The 19,486-nt window shown below is 40.1% G+C and overlaps 1 protein-coding gene across 6 annotated transcripts in view; it reads right to left on the bottom strand.

Moving 5' to 3' along the window:
• VPS41 (VPS41 subunit of HOPS complex) overlaps nucleotides 1-19,486 on the bottom strand; it is a 171,768-nt gene that overhangs the window by 11,094 nt on the left and 141,188 nt on the right. For all 6 annotated transcript variants that reach the window (XM_073332850.1, XM_073332853.1, XM_073332854.1 and 3 more), the window contains 2 exons: nucleotides 14,944-15,084; nucleotides 13,164-13,300 (listed from right to left, as the gene is read on the bottom strand). In XM_073332850.1, coding sequence (XP_073188951.1) covers nucleotides 13,164-13,300; nucleotides 14,944-15,084 — 278 coding nt within the window. The remainder of the gene's footprint in view (nucleotides 1-13,163; nucleotides 13,301-14,943; nucleotides 15,085-19,486) is intronic.

Below are 19,486 nucleotides of genomic sequence, written 5' to 3'. Positions count from 1 at the left end.
ATTACAGTATGTAGGACTTCCCAAAAATTAGCTAATTATACATCTGAAGTACATTTTATTAATTCATAGACAATAAATCTCTGAACATTTTAAATTGGGCATGCCAGTGGGTGACAGTCATATTCTCAGGTACTAAATACATCAAAATATTAAATCATACAACCTCAAAACACAATGAACTGAATTCAGTTCTACAATGCATACAAAGTTAAAAACAGTAATACTAACTTTTTAATACCTGCTTTTTTCTCAGGAGACATCTGATTCTGACCCCATGGGTTCTTCCCCCTCTTCATCCAAAAAGGACCACAGTGAAAGACAAATTCCACTTAAAGTATAGAGTAGTGGCTTACACTTTTAAAATGACTTTTAAAAAATGTCTGGAGGCTTTTATGACAGAACAGCTGGATGAAACAAATTTGCAGAACAGGAGCGTTCCCCTATTTTAAATGTTAGAAGTCTTCAAGCTACCACATAGGGATGCATCCCTTATATTTCAGGTGTGTGAATGACAATGCCTTAGGAGGTCTAAACCACTATATGTAGTCCATTCTCATTGCCAGAAGCAATTATTGAAAACAGGACTTTAAAGGAGTTACATTTTACATTTGTTTATGTAATAGAAATGAGTAAAACCAATTAAATCAGAAGAAAAAAATCAAACTACTCGGGTACTTAAAAATGTAGGCCGTATATAAGTGTTGAGAAAGAGAAGCTTTAGAATAGATGAACCCGTAGACACATTTATGGCTATGGAAAACCTGTAGAAGACTCACTGTCAAACCTTATTCTGCTAATAATTCAATAGAATAGGCAAGAAAAAAATTACAGTGCAAAGAGGACCTATGTCAGAGCTCAAAATTCCACTGACACAGATTCAGGGAGTTTAAAGACTAACGGGGTAATTTAATAACGACGTACAGAAAAGAGAAGCAATGGAAAAAATGAATCTTTTAAAAGAATCATTTGCCATTATTAGGACGAAAAGGGCATATAGGTAGCCAATCTTGTCTAATGGGACCTAACTCACTAATAGTGAAATAGGGGGGAAATTTACAAAGAAATCATAAATGCAGCAGGATCAAATTCTCTTAGAAGACAAAAAATGATTGTTCCTCTGCAGCAAATGTCCCAGGAACCCTAACTTCCTTTCTAGAAAAGGGTGAAATTATTAAAAGGGAAAAAAATCAGGAGAATGAAACAAGGAGAAAAATGTGAAACTGACACAGTACCTTTCACTTTATTTAATAAATAACCTCATGAACCAAGCCCTTTGAAAATAATGAAACTTTCATCCTCTGTTTTGGTCACATTACACTGCATTTGGGCAGATACTATCAGATAATTTGATGACCAGCCACACAAACTTCCATTTAATTGATAAGGCCTGATTCAGCAAAATACATAAAGATATCCTCAAGTCCATCCCTATTCAGGAAAACACTTAAGCATGTGCTTAAATTTAAGGGCATACTTAAATGCCATGAAAATCAACGAGCACGTCCTTAAATCCTTTCCTGAATTGGGGCCTAAATGAGTTTAAATTTCTGAATGAAATCAAGGAAGAAAGAAGATCTGTCACAACAAAACACACATCATGTAGATATTGTTATCAATAGACTCAGGTAGGCTGTGTGCAAGTTGTGTGTGCCCCCTGGTGGTCACTCTAAGAATCAGCAGCTTATTTATATTGTATTTAGGACAAAATAAGAATGAGGTGGACTGAAATAAACAGAAAACATTCAACATAAATTTTCCAGATGGATTTTTAATCGGCATTCAACCAGTCATGATAGAGAACTTAAGTTCAGTCAATAGAGTTAAGAAAAAAAGGTCACAGTACCTGAGTATAGTCATCAAGTACCTGAGTAGTCAGTTATTAAAAATACTAAAAAAAATTGGTTATATATTTGATATAAATAAAAAAGATCTTAGAGTAAGGGATGTCTTCTGAGCTATCCTTCTGCTACTTGTAGAAAAAAAGGGAATATGAATTAAAATTATTTTTAAAATCAGAGGTACTATCTTAAATTTATCACAATGATGCATATGCAACATTTGCTCACTTCTGTGATTAATGTAAACTAAATTCCACTTTAGTACAACCTGAAGCTGAAGAGACTCCTATTTTATCAATGTGGAAAAAGAGATACGCTTAAACTGTGCAACAAGTGACTGAATAAGAAGAATATTTGTATTGGTCTTTTCTACATCAGAACATTTACTGAGGCAAGGACCATATTTTTGTACATTCTAAAGATAGGTCCACAAAACTTATGTCAAAATGTTCAGATATGAGTGTTTAAAGTTATGTACCTAACTTATACTTAGGCACTTGTAACTTCCACCATCATTTGTAGTAGGGAGGAAACAGACTGAAGTTTGAGAATTTTGGGTCAAGAGAGTTTGCTACAGGTACAGAGGTAAGGTTGTTTGGACTCATCAGCTGTGCAGGTCCATATTTTCAAGTGTTTGAAGTTCTTCAAAGAGTAACCTTAAACTTGAACGTCCTGAGTTTTAAACAGGGGATTTTTAATAACAAAAATGTTCTTGTACTTTTAGAATACTTACATGTTCTTCGATTTAACCAAGTGCAGGTCTGGGAATTTACAGTGTACACAAGATTTTAACCGCAATGAAATACTTTATTCCATAGGAAAATACTTGATATTGGTACTCTAATAGAATTTAAGAGTTGCTGCAATATAATAAATGACTGTGGGTTGGTTGGCAGGGAAATCCTCTATGATACAAGTGTAAGTTAGTTATTAAAGACGTGCTATCAAAATTATTCTACACACAGTCTTTAAAACTAAAGATTGTTTCTGGCTATCTGTTTTCCAAAAAGGACAAAGTTTTAAAGCAACTGAAAACAAACCAGGAATTAAAAATAGTAAATTATTGCTTTATCATCAGAATTTCAATGTAACCTGCTGTAATTTGGTGTGCCTGCCAGAGTTCTGATTGTGATTTAATTATATTTCAAATGCTGGCGGCAGGATAGCAATTTATTCTCCGTTAGATAAACCACCACTCATAGGCCTGTCACTTTTGATGCATGAGTGGACCCACTTGAATGCACAATTTTATAGCAATATAAATTAAAATGCAGTTGTGAGTGGCCTACTTGATTTATGATTTAATATTCATCTCAGTGAAGAGTTAGATTTAAAGAGTTAGATATAAAATACAAGAACTTCCAAGTTGTGGCTTTAGCCTACATTTTATTCAATTTACCACTTCTGGAAGAACCTGAAGAGCAGCTCTGTGTAAGCTCGAAAGCTTGTCTCTCTCACCAATAGAAGTTGATCCAATAAAAGATATTATCTCACTTACTTTGTCTCTCTAAAGTACTAACTAGCAAATAAATACAAGTTTTAACATACCTAACTGACTGAGTTTATTACATAAAAATGCATAAAGATGGGTAATATAGGATTGAACACTGCTGGTGGTGGAGACCATGAGGTAGGAGAGAGTTATTAAAACTAGGGCTAAATAAATAAATAAATCCCACTGTAAGTTATCACTCATTCATCTTAATCCGTAATACCAACAGTTGGAGCAGCCACTGACCTTTTCAGTATACATCATCTAAGGCTGCACAGTGTAGGCCTACACCATCACTGTCCTTAAAGTACAAAGGCCATCTGTGACTTGTTTAAATCAATGCATACATCACACTCCCATGGGTGGACCTAACTAGTGGTAAGAAGGGTGGAAAAATTTGGGAGGAATGTCTTATCAGACAAGGCTTCACTGTAGCTGAAGCAAACATCCTCTCTCAGGCTGGATGGGGAGAAAGAGGAGAGAAGTCAGCATTATTCTTCCCTTTCTGGAGGTGGGGGAGACTGTCCTTCACTCTCTTAGATGACAGACTAAAATAGAATGGAAGGATGACAGATTGTGTCATACTGAAACGAGGTGGCATTGGGCAGAAAGAGACAGGCATGTTGACAGAGAAGGAAAGACAAAACTGGAGTAGGAGATACAAAATATGGATGAGGAGGAGAAATTGGCTGAGATTTTGAAAATACTAGCGGAGAGGGAATTGAATGGGGAATGAGGATTCAAAGCAAATTAAGGAAACTCAAAGTCAGCACATCCACAAAGACTAATTTATCCTTTTTTTTTTGGCAGTCAGGCTAATATAGAGTCCTATTACCATCATAAATATACCAGAGATGCAAAGGATTATATTAGCTTATCTTTACAAAGTAGCTCAAATTAACCTATCCTCACTTTTTCCAGTACCGTACATACCGCAGTCAAGAAGAGGATTTTTCAACTTCAACACTTACAAAATATTTACGTTCATGATAAACACAAATCTTAATTATGGATACAGTGCTCAGATATTACTTCTTGCCATGTCTTTTAGCATGTGTGCGCACACAGACGCACACATGCCAGACAGACACACACACACCTACAGGTAATACAAACCTTAGTTATCCATGAAGAAGACTACCAAAAAAAATTACTACTCATTCTGCCACCACCACCAAATAATGGTGTGGTATAAAGATGCTGGCCCCCTTAGCTGTGTTCTTGACTGCCGCACAGTGAACTGCATGGCATTCAACTGATCTACCTCATCATTTAAGCATGAAGGGCTGAGTTGATCATGTTGAGATGTGAATCTGTGTTTCCAAACAAACAAAGCTGGTCAAACCCAATTCTTAGCACTTATCATGGAAAATCCCAAATATGTGTCGCCTCTGTTCAAATTGAGCGCTGCCTGTACCGATTTCTGGCAAGGTAGTTCAGGTGGGCTGATTTATATTCCATTTATGTCTGTCACTGACAGTCTTATTGTGCCACTGATGCTTTTGGTACCCCTGGCTCGCCAGCTGCGTAGTGGCATTCCTTGGTACACAGAACTTGGAATTCATTGATCTTCCATTCTTATAATATGTCCATACCAAGAAAATGATGATGAAAACAGTTCTTGGGTTTGGCTTTGGATGTGGGCATTTCCTTATCTTGTCCTGCCACTTCATATGGGGCAGCTGACTGACACAACAAGAACAAACGTCAATATGGTGTTCTTCAGCCTTGATCAGTGCCCACATCTCACTTCCACACCACAGAGTTGGTATAGGATCTGCAGGTTTGGAACAAGCAATGTCACAATGTTCCTCACACAGGTTGCTGAAAGGCCTGAAACATGGCAGCAGTTGCTGCTATATAAGCATCCACATCTTTTGAACACCCTCCAGTACTGTCTAGGGTACTGCCCAAATATTTGACAGCTGCCACCTGCTCCATTTCCTATCCAGACAGGTTAATATTAGTTGTAATCTGGAGGCTAAATTTGGTGATAATGGCCAGAAATGTAGTTTTATCTGGATTAACAACCAGACCCATGCATGCTGCTTCTTGCCTGACTGGATCAGCGATCAATTGTGGCAATCACCAAACTGCGCCAATGAGATTATGTCATTGGTGTATTCGAGATCCCAAAGCAGAATGGTGTTCAGTTCAATGCCACCAACATCTGCCTCCTCAAGCTTATCCATCAACCAATCAATGCCGATACCGAACAACAATGGTGTCAGAATATAGCGTTGCTAACCTCTCGTGCAAACAGGCAACCATGCCATGTATCTGCCACTGACTTGAACACAGCTTCCTGTTTCACTGTAGAGCTTGTCTATCAATGACATTATCTTCCCAGGGATGCTGAGATGTCTCTTCAGATCCCACAAGCTTGCTCAATGCACTGAAACAAAGGCCTGAAGGATATCTATGTAAATAGCGTTGTGCATGACTTATTAAATGCAGCTATCTTCTCAAAATGATGTCTTAAGGTAACAATCTGGTTGACAGTGGAACAACCAGATCTACAGACACACTGAGTATCCTGGACTTTGACACCAAGTGCATTGTTGATTCAATACATTAACATGGAAGTGAAGACTCTCCCTGGAACTGACAATAGCGTAATACTTCTATAGCTGCTACATTCAGCCTCATCACCCTTTTTGAACTGAGGTAGAATAACCCTCCTTCTTCCAGTCACTGGGGATGATATTAGTATGCCTGCTGGTCTGGGAGAGTCTTTGCAGTTACAGCACAATACTGTCACCTGTCTTCAGATACTTAGGAGTAATGCTACAAACTCTTGGTGTCTTCCAAGACTTCAATTTATGGACTGCGATCTAGATCTCCTTTTGGTTGAAGTAGGTGGCTCTACGGAACTTCCTGCCCCATAAGTGGAAGAGGGACTGCAAGTGGCGGACAACTAAGCAGTGTCTTGAAGTGATCTTCCCATGGAGGCAACTGTTCCAGCAGACTCTGGACGATGCTGCCATCCTGATTCATTTTATTGAACAAGCTGGTGCCACCTTCCCTGGAAGACACTGTAAAGTTGAAAGCAGGGTGAGGAGATGGTGACTGCAGCAGCCTGTTCTAAAATGGCTGAAGTGAGTCGACCATCACAATTCCTTATCTTTCGTACACGACTTGATGACTCTCTGTAGTCAAACCCATTCAGCCTTAGCTTTTACTCTCGACAAATGTCTTTGAACACCCAAACTGGAGCTTTGCTTTTTCTTTAGCTCCAGGTGGTGTGTACATTTCCTCCCTGATCCATGGATGATGTTTAAAGGGCTGAAGCCCTAGCACTGGGCTTGCGGTGGCCACTAGTGATGACTTGAAACATTGCCTTTCCCTCATCAGATGACAGAGGGAGTGAGACTTAAATCTCTCATGCTTTAGGTCAGTTCAGAACAGAAAACTGTCGGATAGCTTGGTTGCCATAAGAGCTTTGGGGAAATGGGACCAATTTTGGCCCTCTAACTCATAATCAAAGTTGGAGATGCACTTTTTGTCAGCAGAAACTGATGGATTAGAACACCTAGCTATCCCCTAATTTCAAAGATTGTGTGGGTTTGTATCAGAGCTGGTAGGGAAATCTAAAAGAATAAAGATTGACATTTTATGCTTCCAACACATACACTCCCACAAGTGCAGGAAATTCACTCATTACTCACTCATTTTTGATCTCAAGAGTCTTCACGGGGGATAGAAAATAAGGAGGCCATTTAGTTAATACCATACAGACAAATACTATAGGAGTATAATAGTTTTGCCTTTTCGGAATCAAGAGAAGAAGGTTTTGCCAAAGCCAGTGTGGTCTCTAGGGTACCAGTCTGGGAGTCAGGAGAATGGGTTCTGTTCTCAGCTATGCCACTCACTTCTTATGAGACCTTTGCATAAGGTATTTCATCTCTGTTCTCAGTTTCCCCATTTGGAAAATAAGATATAATTGTGAGTAAAGATCATTAACGTGCTTTTAGATGAAAAGATGAAAAATGGCATAAAGACCTGAGCATTAGTATTAATAATAAGGTATGGCAAACAGGTAATTTGGTTTGCTACACAAATTTGAAGAGTCAAATACATGAGCAAGATCCTCAGCTGTATAAATCAGCATAGTTTAATTGAAGCCAATGGAGATACATCAGTTTATAGCAATGGAAAATTTAACATATGGAATCCAGATCTTGTTTGAAAAGTTGCATTTTACACCATCAATGACATTTTAGCAGCAGTCTTATTTCAAGCAGTAGCTTATAGATTCTTTTGTAAGGAGAACTAGTCCCTATATTATTACTTTTTTGCTATACAGCTGTAATTGCAAACCAAGCATAAATTTCATTAAGCCCCCCTAACTTCTATTAGCTCTATGACAGAGGTTCCCAATCTTTTTCTTTCTGAAGCCTCCACATCTTGCTATAAAAAACTCCTTGGCCCACCTGTGCCACAACTGGTTTTCTGCATATAAAGCCAGGGCCTGTATTAGGGGTAGCAAGCAGGGCAATTACCTTGGGCCCCATGCCACAGGGGCTCCTGTGAAGCTACATTGCTCAGGCTTAGGCTTCAGCCCCAGGTGGCGGAGGTCAGGGCCCTGGGCTTCAGCCCTACGCGGTGGGGCTTCGGCTTTCTACCCTGGGTCCCAGTGAGTCTAATGCTGGCCCTGCTTGATGGCCCCCCTAAAACCTGCTCATTTCCCCGCCCAAGGGGCCCCAGACCTCTGGTTGAGAGCCACTGCTCTGTAAGATATATATTTTAGTCCTAGAGCTATCTGGATCTATTCAAAATGAAATCACTTAAAAACCACAAAGCATTTCAAGGCTGTCATAAATATAAAGGGAAGGGTAAACACCTTTAAATCCCTTCTGGCCAGAGGAAAAAACCCTTTCACCTGTAAAGGGTTAAGAAGCTAAGATAACCTCGCTGGCACCTGACCAAAATGACCAATGAGGAGACAAGATACTTTCAAAAGCGGGAGGGAAAAACAAGAGTGAGAGTGAGAGTGAGAGTGAGAGTGAGAGTGTGTGTGTGGTTTTTGCTTGGACCAGAGCAGGAATGCAGGTTAGAACAGAGGATGTGGAAAAAGCTAATGTACTCAATGCTTTTTTTGCCTCTGTTTTCACTAACAAGGTCAGCTCCCAGACTGCTGCGCTGGGCATCACAAAATGCGGAAGAGATGGCCAGCCCTCTGTGGAGATAGAGGCGGTTAGGGACTATTTAGAAAAGCTGGACGTGCACAAGTCCATGGGGCCGGACGAGTTGCATCCGAGAGTGCTGAAGGAATTGGCGGCTGTGATTGCAGAGCCACTGGCCATTATCTTTGAAAACTCGTGGCGAACCGGGGAAGTCCCGGATGACTGGAAAAAGGCTAATGTAGTGCCAATCTTTAAAAAAGGGAAGAAGGAAGATCCTGGGAACTACAGGCCAGTCAGCCTCACCTCAGTCCCTGGAAAAATCATGGAGCAGGTCCTCAAAGAATCAATCCTGAAGCACTTGCATGAGAGGAAAGTGATCAGGAACAGCCAGCATGGATTCACCAAGGGAAGGTCATGCCTGACTAATCTAATCGCCTTTTATGATGAGATTACTGGTTCTGTGGATGAAGGGAAAGCAGTGGATGTATTGTTTCTTGACTTTAGCAAAGCTTTTGACACGGTCTCCCATAGTATTCTTGTCAGCAAGTTAAGGAAGTATGGGCTGGATGAATGCACCATAAGGTGGGTAGAAAGCTGGCTAAATTGTCGGGCTCAACGGGTAGTGATCAATGGCTCCATGTCTAGTTGGCAGCCGGTATCAAGTGGAGTGCCCCAGGGGTCGGTCCTGGGGCCGGTTTTATTCAATATCTTCATAAATGATCTGGAGGATGGTGTGGATTGCACTCTCAGCAAATTTGCGGATGATACTAAACTGGGAGGAGTGGTAGATACGCTGGAGGGGAGGGATAGGATACAGAAGGACCTAGACCAATTGGAAGATTGGGCCAAAAGGAATCTGATGAGGTTCAATAAGGATAAGTGCAGGGTCCTGCACTTAGGACGGAAGAACCCAATGCACAGCTACAGACTAGGGACCGAATGGCTAGGCAGCAGTTCTGCAGAAAAGGACCTAGGGGTGACAGTGGACGAGAAGCTGGATATGAGTCAGCAGTGTGCCCTTGTTGCCAAGAAGGCCAATGGCATTTTGGGATGTATAAGTAGGGGCATAGCGAGCAGATCGAGGGACGTGATCGTTCCCCTCTATTCGACATTGGTGAGGCCTCATCTGGAGTACTGTGTCCGGTTTTGGGCCCCACACTTCAAGAAGGATGTGGATAAATTGGAGAGAGTCCAGCGAAGGGCAACAAAAATGATTAGGGGACTGGAACACATGAGTTATAAGGAGAGGCTGAGGGAGCTGGGATTGTTTAGCCTGCAGAAGAGAAGAATGAGGGGGGATTTGATAGCTGCTTTCAACTACCTGAAAGGGGGTTCCAAAGAGGATGGCTCTAGACTGTTCTCAATGGTAGCAGATGACAGAACGAGGAGTAATGGTCTCAAGTTGCAGTGGGGGAGGTTTAGATTGGATATTAGGAAAAACTTTTTCACTAAGAGGGTGGTGAAACACTGGAATGCGTTACCTAGGGAGGTGGTAGAATCTCCTTCCTTAGAGGTTTTTAAGGTCAGGCTTGACAAAGCCCTGGCTGGGATGATTTAACTGGGAATTGGTCCTGCTTTGAGCAGGGGGTTGGACTAGATGACCTTCTGGGGTCCCTTCCAACCCTGATATTCTATGATTCTATGATTCTATGAACTCCTGTAAAGGGCTAATAAGCAATCTACTTAGATATGTGCTAGATTCTTTATTGTTTAAATGGCTGATAAAATACACTGTGCTGAATGGAATGTATATTCCTGTTTTTGTGTCTTTTTGTAACTTAAGGTTTTGCCTAGAGGGATTCTCTATATTTTGAATCTGATTACCCTGTAAGGTATTTACCATCCTGATTTTACAGAGGTGATTCTTTTACTTTTTCTTCAATTAAAATTCCTCTTTTAAGAACCTAATTGCTTTTTCATTGTTCTTAAGATCCAAGGGTTTGGGTCTGTGTTCACCTATGCAAATTGGTAAGGATTTTTATCAAGCCTTTCCCAGGAAAGCGGGTGTAGGGCTTGGGAGGATTTTTTGGGGGGAAAGACATTTCCAAGTGAGCTCTTTCCCTGTTATATATTTGTTAGACGCTTAGTGGTGGCAGCAATAAAGTTCAATGGCAAAAGGTAAAATAGTTTGTACCTTGGGGAAGTTTTAACCTAAGCTGGTAAAAATAAGCTTAGGGGGTTTTTCATGAAGGTCCCCACATCTGTACCCTAGAGTTCAGAGTGGGGAAGGAACCTTGACAAAGGCTAATAGATTATTTTAGATATCCATTTGCATATTCTACAACCTATCCTGAAGGATGACCCATTACTCTCACAGATCTTGGGAGACAGGCCAGTCTTTGCTTAGAGGCAGCCCCCCAAACCTGAAGCAAATACTCACCAGCAACCACACAACAGAACCACTAATCCAGGAACCTATCCTTACAACAAAGCCCGTTGCCAACTGTGTCCACATATCTATTCAGGGGACACCATCATAGGGCCTAATCACATCAGCCACACTATCAGAGGCTCGTTCACCTGCACATCTACCAATGTGATATATGCCATCATGTGCCAACAATGCCCCTCTGCCATGTACATTGGCCAAACTGGACAGTCTACGTAAAAGAATAAATGGACACAAATCAGACGTCAAGAATTATAACATTCAAAAACCAGTCGGAGAACACTTCAATCTCTCTGGTCACTCAATTACAGACCTAAAAGTGGCAATTCTTCAACAAAAAAACTTCAGAAACAGACTCCAACGAGAGACTGCTGAATTGAAATTAATTTGCAAACTGGATACAATTAACTTAGGCTTGAATAAAGACTGGGAGTCGATGGGTCATTACACAAAGTAAAACTATTTCCCCATATTTATCCCCCCCAGCTGTTCCTCAGACGTTCTTGTCAACTGCTGGAAATGGCCCACCTTGATCATCACTACAAAAGGTTTTTTCCCCCCGGCTCTCCTGCTGGTAATAGCTCACCTTACCTGATCACTCTCCTTACAGTGTGTATGGTAACACCCATTGTTTCATGTTCTCTGTGTATATAAATCTCCCCACTGTATTTTCCACTGAATGCATCCGATGAAGTGAGCAGTAGCTCACGAAAGCTTATGCTCAAATAAATTTGCTAGTCTCTAAGGTGCTACAAGTCCTCCTTTTCTTTTTGCGGATACAGACTAACAAGGCTGCTACTCTGAAACCTGATACATGAATGTTGCATCTAGTGTAGTATTTAGAAGCTATTTACTTAAAAATTAATTATATCTGATGAAATCAGTGCAAATCACTACAGATCGTGACTATATAATTAAATATACAAACATATGCTGTAATCACTTTCATTTAATGACAGTGCAACTAAAAGCAGAGAGAATTCACTGCTTAAAAAGCTCCCTTAATTTTTGAAAATCATTATCTAAAATGTATATGGTAAACAAGGAGGAGCTTTCAAAGACTTAGAACCTGCCTATTTGAAAGGCACCTCTCCTTATGCCGTTTTACCACAGCCGGCAGTCAGAAGAAATAATCAAGCTGGATCCCCGTTCGATATATCAGGCAAGGGTCTGGTAGTAAAACTTCTTGACAGGCCTGCGGAACAAGCCTCTAACCTTGGACTGAAATAAACAGGGACTGATGACCTTCATGGCACCCTATAGGGCCCATCTTTCTGCCCAGGTGTCCTCAGAGGGCAAGGGAGGATGGGAGTGATGGTTTGAGTGGCAGAATTTTGGTATAATCCAGCTACTGGGTTATGTTTGGGATATAGTATTTCTAGGACTTTACTTTTGTTACATTGTTATTTTAAACAATGATAGATTTCTTTGGTACCTTTTTTGGCTATTATAAACAGCAATCAAATCAATCGAATGGTTACTTCTGTATGTGTGTGCAAATATTTTGGGGGATGTACCTGAATTTCCATATCCCACAATGAGAATTTCCTTGTCCACAAAATAATGTGCATGGCACAAGACACTGAGGGAAACTGACTTGGTTTGCAAAATTCACTTCCTTTTATTTAGCATGTGATACTTAATGGATAGCATTAGAATCTAGCACAGGTCTCACTGACGTTTCTCATGCTCCCCTTTGTCTTGGACAGAGCAAAAAAATTGCTGGTCCCAGGAGGAGTCCCCAGACGTGATGTAATGGAAGATAGTATTGTATAAAATAGTCCAAAACCCCCCTCCAATTCTGCTTCTAATATTTTTTGTCAAGATTTTGTATCAATACATGGGGACATTGACTATGTCTGTGCTATGAGCTAGGGGTGTGATTCCGCTGCTTCTGTACGCATATTTGATAGCAACGTAGCTGCGGTGATAGCAGTGGAGGGATGACTGAGCCCTGCAGAGTACATAGAAACTCTCTTGGAACCAGTGGGTTTCTACGAGGCATGGCCCAGCCATGCCTCTGTTCCCTTCTACCAGTGCGACTGTGGCTACGCTGCTATTTATACTCACACTAGCTCAATGAGAGCGAGTGTATGTGTACATGAGCAGGAGAATTACACCCCTAGCTCATAGTGTAGACATAGCCTGAGTCAAAATAATGCAGTGCCACAACCCAAGCATCTTGATATAAGAAGTTGTGATTATCTGATTTAGTCTGTGGCCATCTCCGGCTGTTGAATGACAAAGTGGTTTTTCAGTTCCTCTGAGGCAGAATACCACAGAAGCAGAGATAAAGAGAGCACGTGAGCTGCATTTACCTGCAAATTGTAATCCTGAAGAATTTTCACAAGGGAATCTCTCAGATTAGGAATCTCCATGCCTTCCTTAATGCGGTGAATCAGAAGAATGGGGTCAACATGGGTACCAATGTTGTTTAACAAACCAGTAATAAAAGCTGTATAAAAAAGGTGTAAAAAAGTTGTAAGATGAAGCCCCAGTAAGACTCCCAATACTAGAGTGCTGTGATAACAGCCAATAGCCTTCTGCTAATTTTATGACAGCTCCTTTCCTTAAAAGGCAATGTTAAGTCACATTCATATATTTCTTGCATACATCTCTCTTGAGGCAGGAAAGAGGACATACTGTTATTGGCTGACGAACAAAAGTCTTTGAGCCTCTGAAAAGGAAACCAAGAGTACTTAAGGGGCCAAGTCTTCAAAAGAGAACAAAAACAACACACAGATTTGAAATTATAGTATGCCCATGGCTCAATGTTTTTGGGCACTTGAACACATTGAACCAGAAGGTTAATTTCAATGCATGATTACTTTGGAAGCACAAGATAAAGAATTAAATATTTTTCAAGCACTTCTCTGAACCTCAAGTAGGCTTTTCCCACAGGAGAGAAATGCTGTTTCATGCAGTGCTGAGGAGGGCCTTTTGCTCTTTGGTGGAGCTCTGGGAAGGAGAGCAACTTAAGATCTAGCATCTTCCCTCTGCCCAGGAATTGTGCAGGTCCACTTGAGTGGCTGCATATACAGGCAAAGGGGGCTGGTACAATTCAGGTGTTTAAACTCTTGAACATTTAATCTTTAAAAAAACTTCTCTCCTCAGTAATGGTGCTAATTAGTAACATACTTGAGGATGGTTTTCTGCCCATCAAGTATTGGACTTGGAAACTCATCTTTTGCAGAGTAAGAAATGGTAATGACTTCTGGTTACCTGGTACTAGTCTGAACTAGTGGCCAAGTGGTGAAAAGCTCTGTATCCCAACAGTAACCTCATGAGCCATTCGGTGCCTAGGAAAAGGGGTGCCTAATCAAGGTAGTTTTATAGCCTTGGCTTTAGAAATTCCAAAAGAGGACACAGTCATATATTGTAGGTAGCTTTAAAGATTTTCCAAGTGATTTAAATTCCCCATGCTATATTCTCTCCTGAATCTGCTCTCTAATAAAAAATGATATTGTGTGGACATTCTGGCCGCAACCTAGCTGGAGCTGTAAACCCAGCGCAGATGCTCAGGCCAGGGCAAATGGGAAAAAAGAGCCCACACAATAATATTAAAAGATCTTTTGTTTTCACCAGAAAAAGTAAAGAATTCAACACATTTAATCTGGTGAAAGGGCAGAAAGATCTAGGCTGATCTTTATTTTCAGGAATTTGCAATATGACACATACACTATACAAAAACTTCTACAATAGCTCAATTTTTCTGTCAATGTAGCCTGAAGATCAACTTATATATAACAAAATATACCCTCAGTTCAAACCAACTTAAAAGAAATATAATATTTCATGAATTTCTGTCAGTAACAACGCATTTACTAAAAGTTGTAGGATGGCAACAGATGTTTAAATACTTGCCCTTTCTCACCTCCAGCTACTGTAATATGAGAGGATTTTTTCCTCAGCACACCAATATTAAAAATGATTACATTGCAATACAACCTCTTGCACTAGGTAACCTGGCATGGCTCCAAAAAGAATCTGAAAATATTCTTTTTGCCATGCACATGGATAATTCAATGCCCCCTCCCCCAAGCTTACTGTATTTCACCAAACATATATACAAAGCTGCCTGGAGCTTATTCTGCTTACGTGGTTTGTCGATAGAATATAAAATGAGGTCTTCCCATAGTTCTCCATCATCTTGTTCCTTGGCAAATTCAATAGCCTTATCTACATCATTCAATTCTTCCATTATCATCTTCAGTGCACTACGGCTATTCCCCATTCTGCCTAGAAGAAAAAAGGAATATGGGAGTTATAAAAACACAAAACAAAAATGTGCAGAAAGCACCCTGTGATAAGCATCTGTACTGTTTATACTGTTCCTGGTTCATGAACAAAAGGGTGAAGTCTTAGATCCCAATTCAGTCAAGCACTTAAGCACGGGCTCACTTTAACCACATGCTCAAGTCCCTCATTATTCAAGAATGTATTTAAGCATGTGCTTAATTAAAGCCTCTGCTCAAGTCCCATTACAATAAATAAGATTGCGGCACATGCTTTAGTGCTTTGATGAATCGGGGCCTTAAAATTTTGTTATAACTACACAGAGGCCGGTTAAGCAAAGTGATGTTAATTCTTTCTCCTGCATGGCAGGTACATCTGAGGCAGAATGAGATATATACACACACACACACACACTCTCTCTCTCTCTCTCTCTCTCTCTCTCTCTCACTTTCTCTTTAAATGGACCTGATCTTCCGAAGATGCTGAACATTCATAGCCCCTTTTTCCCCCATGATTTCACAGGGAGTTCTGGGTACTCACCCCTTCTGAAAATTGGACCTTCAGTGTCTATGGTTAACAAGAATTGTGAAAGGTCTGTGAATGATGATTTTTTTTTAAAACCACATATTACCACGGATTTACCATTGCTGAAATTATCTACTTTAATTCCACTGAACACTGTTGCTGTCTACTAGTGAGCTTAACAGGGCAACAATTTGCATAGGGCTTGCACTACATGTTTCTGCTCTAAAGGGACATCATACAGCCTTCCCCCATTCCTACTCTCCATCCTTTTCCACTCCTTCTCCCTTCTTGAAAAGAGGGATTAAGAATTCAGAATTTTTAAGAATTAAGAAATTCAGATACACTAAATAACACTAAATTGTAATGACTATAAAATACTTAGATTACAGTGGACTGAACCATCTCTTGTATTGATTAAACCTATTAGTTCTTTTCTGAAAGCAAGAATTCCGCATAACTTCCAACATAGATACAGAACATTTTTTATATTAAATGAGACCCATTAGGTAAATTTCCTGTTCTATTGTCAGTTCTGCCCACCACAGCTTTTAATACACACAGATTCCAGGGCTTTATGTTACAATTCCTCTCATCCTGAAGAGGGTTCCCTACTGTGCTGAGAGAATTACATGACACAATAGATTACTTAAAAAATATATAAAACAAAAAAAAAAGGGCCAGGGTTTTTTTTTTTTTTTTTTTTTTTGCAGGACAGGGAGAATTTGAAGTTCCAAGACTGTAAGCAAAACTGGAAAGAGTTTGGGGAAAAAAAATCAGACAGAACTTCTCTTTTCCTGGATCTTCTCTTATTTTATATTATATTTTATATAGGGCTGTGTATTAATCGCAGTTAACTCATGTGATTAACAAAAAAAATTAATTGTGATTAATCACAGTTTTAATTGTACTGTTAAACAATAGAATATCAATTGAAATGTATTAAATATTTTGGATATTTTTCTCCATTTTCATATATATCGTATTCTATGTTGTAACTGAAATCAAACTGTATATTATTTTTAATTACAAATATTTGCACTGTAAAAATGATAAACAAAAGAAATAGTATTTGTCAATTCACCTCTTAGAACTACTACATTACAATCTCTGTCGTGAAAGTGCAACTTACATATGTAGATTTTTTTTGTTACATAACTGCACTCAAAAACAAAACAATGTGAAACTTCAGAACCTACAAGTCCACTCAGTCCTACTTCTTATTCAGCCAATCACTAAGACAAACAAGTCTGTTTTCATTTACAGGAGATACTGCTGTCCTCTTCTTATTCACAATGTCACCAGAAAGTGAGAACAGGCATTTGCATGGCACTTTTGCAAGGTATTTACGTGCCAGATATGCTAAACGTTTGTATACCCCTTCATGCTTTGTACACCATTCCAAAGGACATGCTTCCATACTGATTATGCTCCTTAAATAAATAATGGGTTAATTAAATTTGAGACTGAACTCCTTGGGGGAGAACTGAATGTCCTCTGCTCTGTTTTACCTGCATTCTCCCATATATTTCATGTTATATGAGTCTTGGATGATGACCCAGCACATTTTGTTCGTATTAAGAACACTTGCAGATTTGACAAAACGCAAAGAAGGTACCAATGTGAGATTTCTAAAGATAGCTACAGCACTTGACCCAAGGTTTAAGACTCTGAAGTACCTTACAAAATCTGAGAGGGACGAGGTATGTACATGCTTTCAGAAGTCTTAAAAGAACAACGCTCCAATGCAGAAACTACAGAACCCGAACCACCAAAAACTGCTTTCGATTGTTATCGAGCAGAACCAGTCATCAGCATGGACGCATGTTCCCTGGAATGGTGGTTGAAGCATGAAGGGACATATGAATCTTTAGTGCATCTGGCACGTAAATATTTTGCGACACTGGCTATAACAGTGCCATGAGAACATCTGTTCTCACTTTCAGTTGACATTGTAAACAAGTAGCAGGCAGCATTATCTCCTGCAAATGTAAACAAACTTGTTTGTTTGAGTGATTGGCTGAACAAGAAGTAAGACTGAGCGGACTGGCAGGCTCTAAAATTTTACATTGTTTAATTTTTGAATGCAGTTTTTGGGTACATAATTCTACATTTTCAAGTTCAACTTTAATGATAGAGAGATTGCACTACAGTACTTGTATTAGGTGAATTGAAAAATACTATTTCTTTTGTTTTTTTACAGTGCAAATACTTGTAATCAAAAATAAATATAAAGTGAGCACTGTACACTTTGTATTCTGTATTGTAATTGAAATCAATAAATTTGAAATGTAGAAAACATCCAAAAATATTTAAATAAATTGTATTCTATTATTATTTACCAGTGCGATTAATCGTGATTAATTTTTTAATCGCATTATTAATAATGATTAATTTTGTTAATCACTTGACAGCCCTCATTTTATATATTTTTAAAATATAGATAATTTTTAAAAGCAGGCATTCATTTCTTGATATAAACACATACAAAAAAAATCCAGTGTTTTCTTAAATCATAAGAATGGCCATACTGGGTCAGATAAACAGCCCATATAGCTCAGTATCCTTTCGACAGTGGCCAGTGCCAGATGCTTCAGAAGGAATGAACAGAACAGGCCAGTTATCAAGTGGTCTATCAACATTCCCAGTTTCTAGCAGTCGGAGGTTTAGGGCCGGGGGGGCGGGGACTCCCAGTATGGCTCCCAACTTCAGCAGGCGGGGGGAGGCGTGCTGGGGTTCCCGGCTTCAGCCTCATGCTGCTTCTGGTGGTGGGAGAGCAGGGGCTGCTGGCTTCAGCCTTGCTCCACTACTGGCTGAGGACGGGGGGCACACTGACTGAGGCCAGGGATGGGGGGAGGCTGTGACAATCTGTACCTCAGGGGAATACCCAGCACCCCCATGTTCATCCTTGTAAAATGACTGTGTGATATCCAATGCAAAGTGTGTCATGTCAGGTGTCTTCGGAAGGCTCATTATGCACAAGCACTGTTATAATTATAGCAATCGTTATAGTAATGTTATAAGTTGTAATTTCATGTATATAGTTATGAGGCTGAAAATGTACCCTTGTGCCTTAAAGCAAGCCCAGGCAAAAACTCTTCAAAAGCAGAGGGGCAGTTCACACCTCATCAGGGCATGTATAGGACAAACCCATCCCAGCCTCACAGGAATGAAGGACACTGGCCTAGGCAATAACAAAGGATCCGTTGGACTCTTGAGTGAGTCACCCCCCTTCCTTTGGTCAGTTTGGAACTGCGATGAGGTAATGTTCACCTGACTCTGAAGGGGGATGGGGAGGCAAAGCCAAGAGGGAAGAAAGGACATGATGAAAGGGAGAGATGTTTGCCATGCTCTTCCTCTCTCTTCCGCCTACATCTACAGACACCACACCAAGTGACTGAAGCACGGATCAAAGGGGAGAGCCTGGCTGAAGGGCAACCATCCAGCCTGTGGTGAGAAGCATCTAAGTTTGTAAGGGCATTGAAAGTGTTAAGATCAGCTTGGAATGTGTTTTGCTTTTATTTCATTTGACCAAATCTGACTTGTTATGCTTTGACTTATAATCACTTAAAATATATCTTTGTAGTTAATAAACCTGTTTATTCATTCTACCTGAAGCAGTGCGTTTGGTTTGAAGCATGTCAGAGACTCCCCTTGGGATACAAGCTAGGTACATATCAATTTCTTTGTTAAACTGACAAACTCATGTAGGCTTACAGCATCCAGTGGGCATAACTGGACACTGCAAGACAGAGGTTCCTAGGGCTGTGTCTGGGACTGGAGATATTGGCCAGTGTCATTTGGTTGCACAATCCAAGGAGCCGCTTACATGCTAGAGGCTGTGCATGAACAACCAGGAGTGGGGGTTCCCACAGCAGAGCAG

The sequence above is a fragment of the Lepidochelys kempii genome, chromosome 2 (assembly GCF_965140265.1).
Source record: "Lepidochelys kempii isolate rLepKem1 chromosome 2, rLepKem1.hap2, whole genome shotgun sequence".
In the NCBI taxonomy this organism is placed as follows: Eukaryota; Metazoa; Chordata; order Testudines; family Cheloniidae; genus Lepidochelys; species Lepidochelys kempii.
Note: the sequence above shows the minus strand (reverse complement) of the source record. Positions and strands in the feature narration are given on the sequence as shown.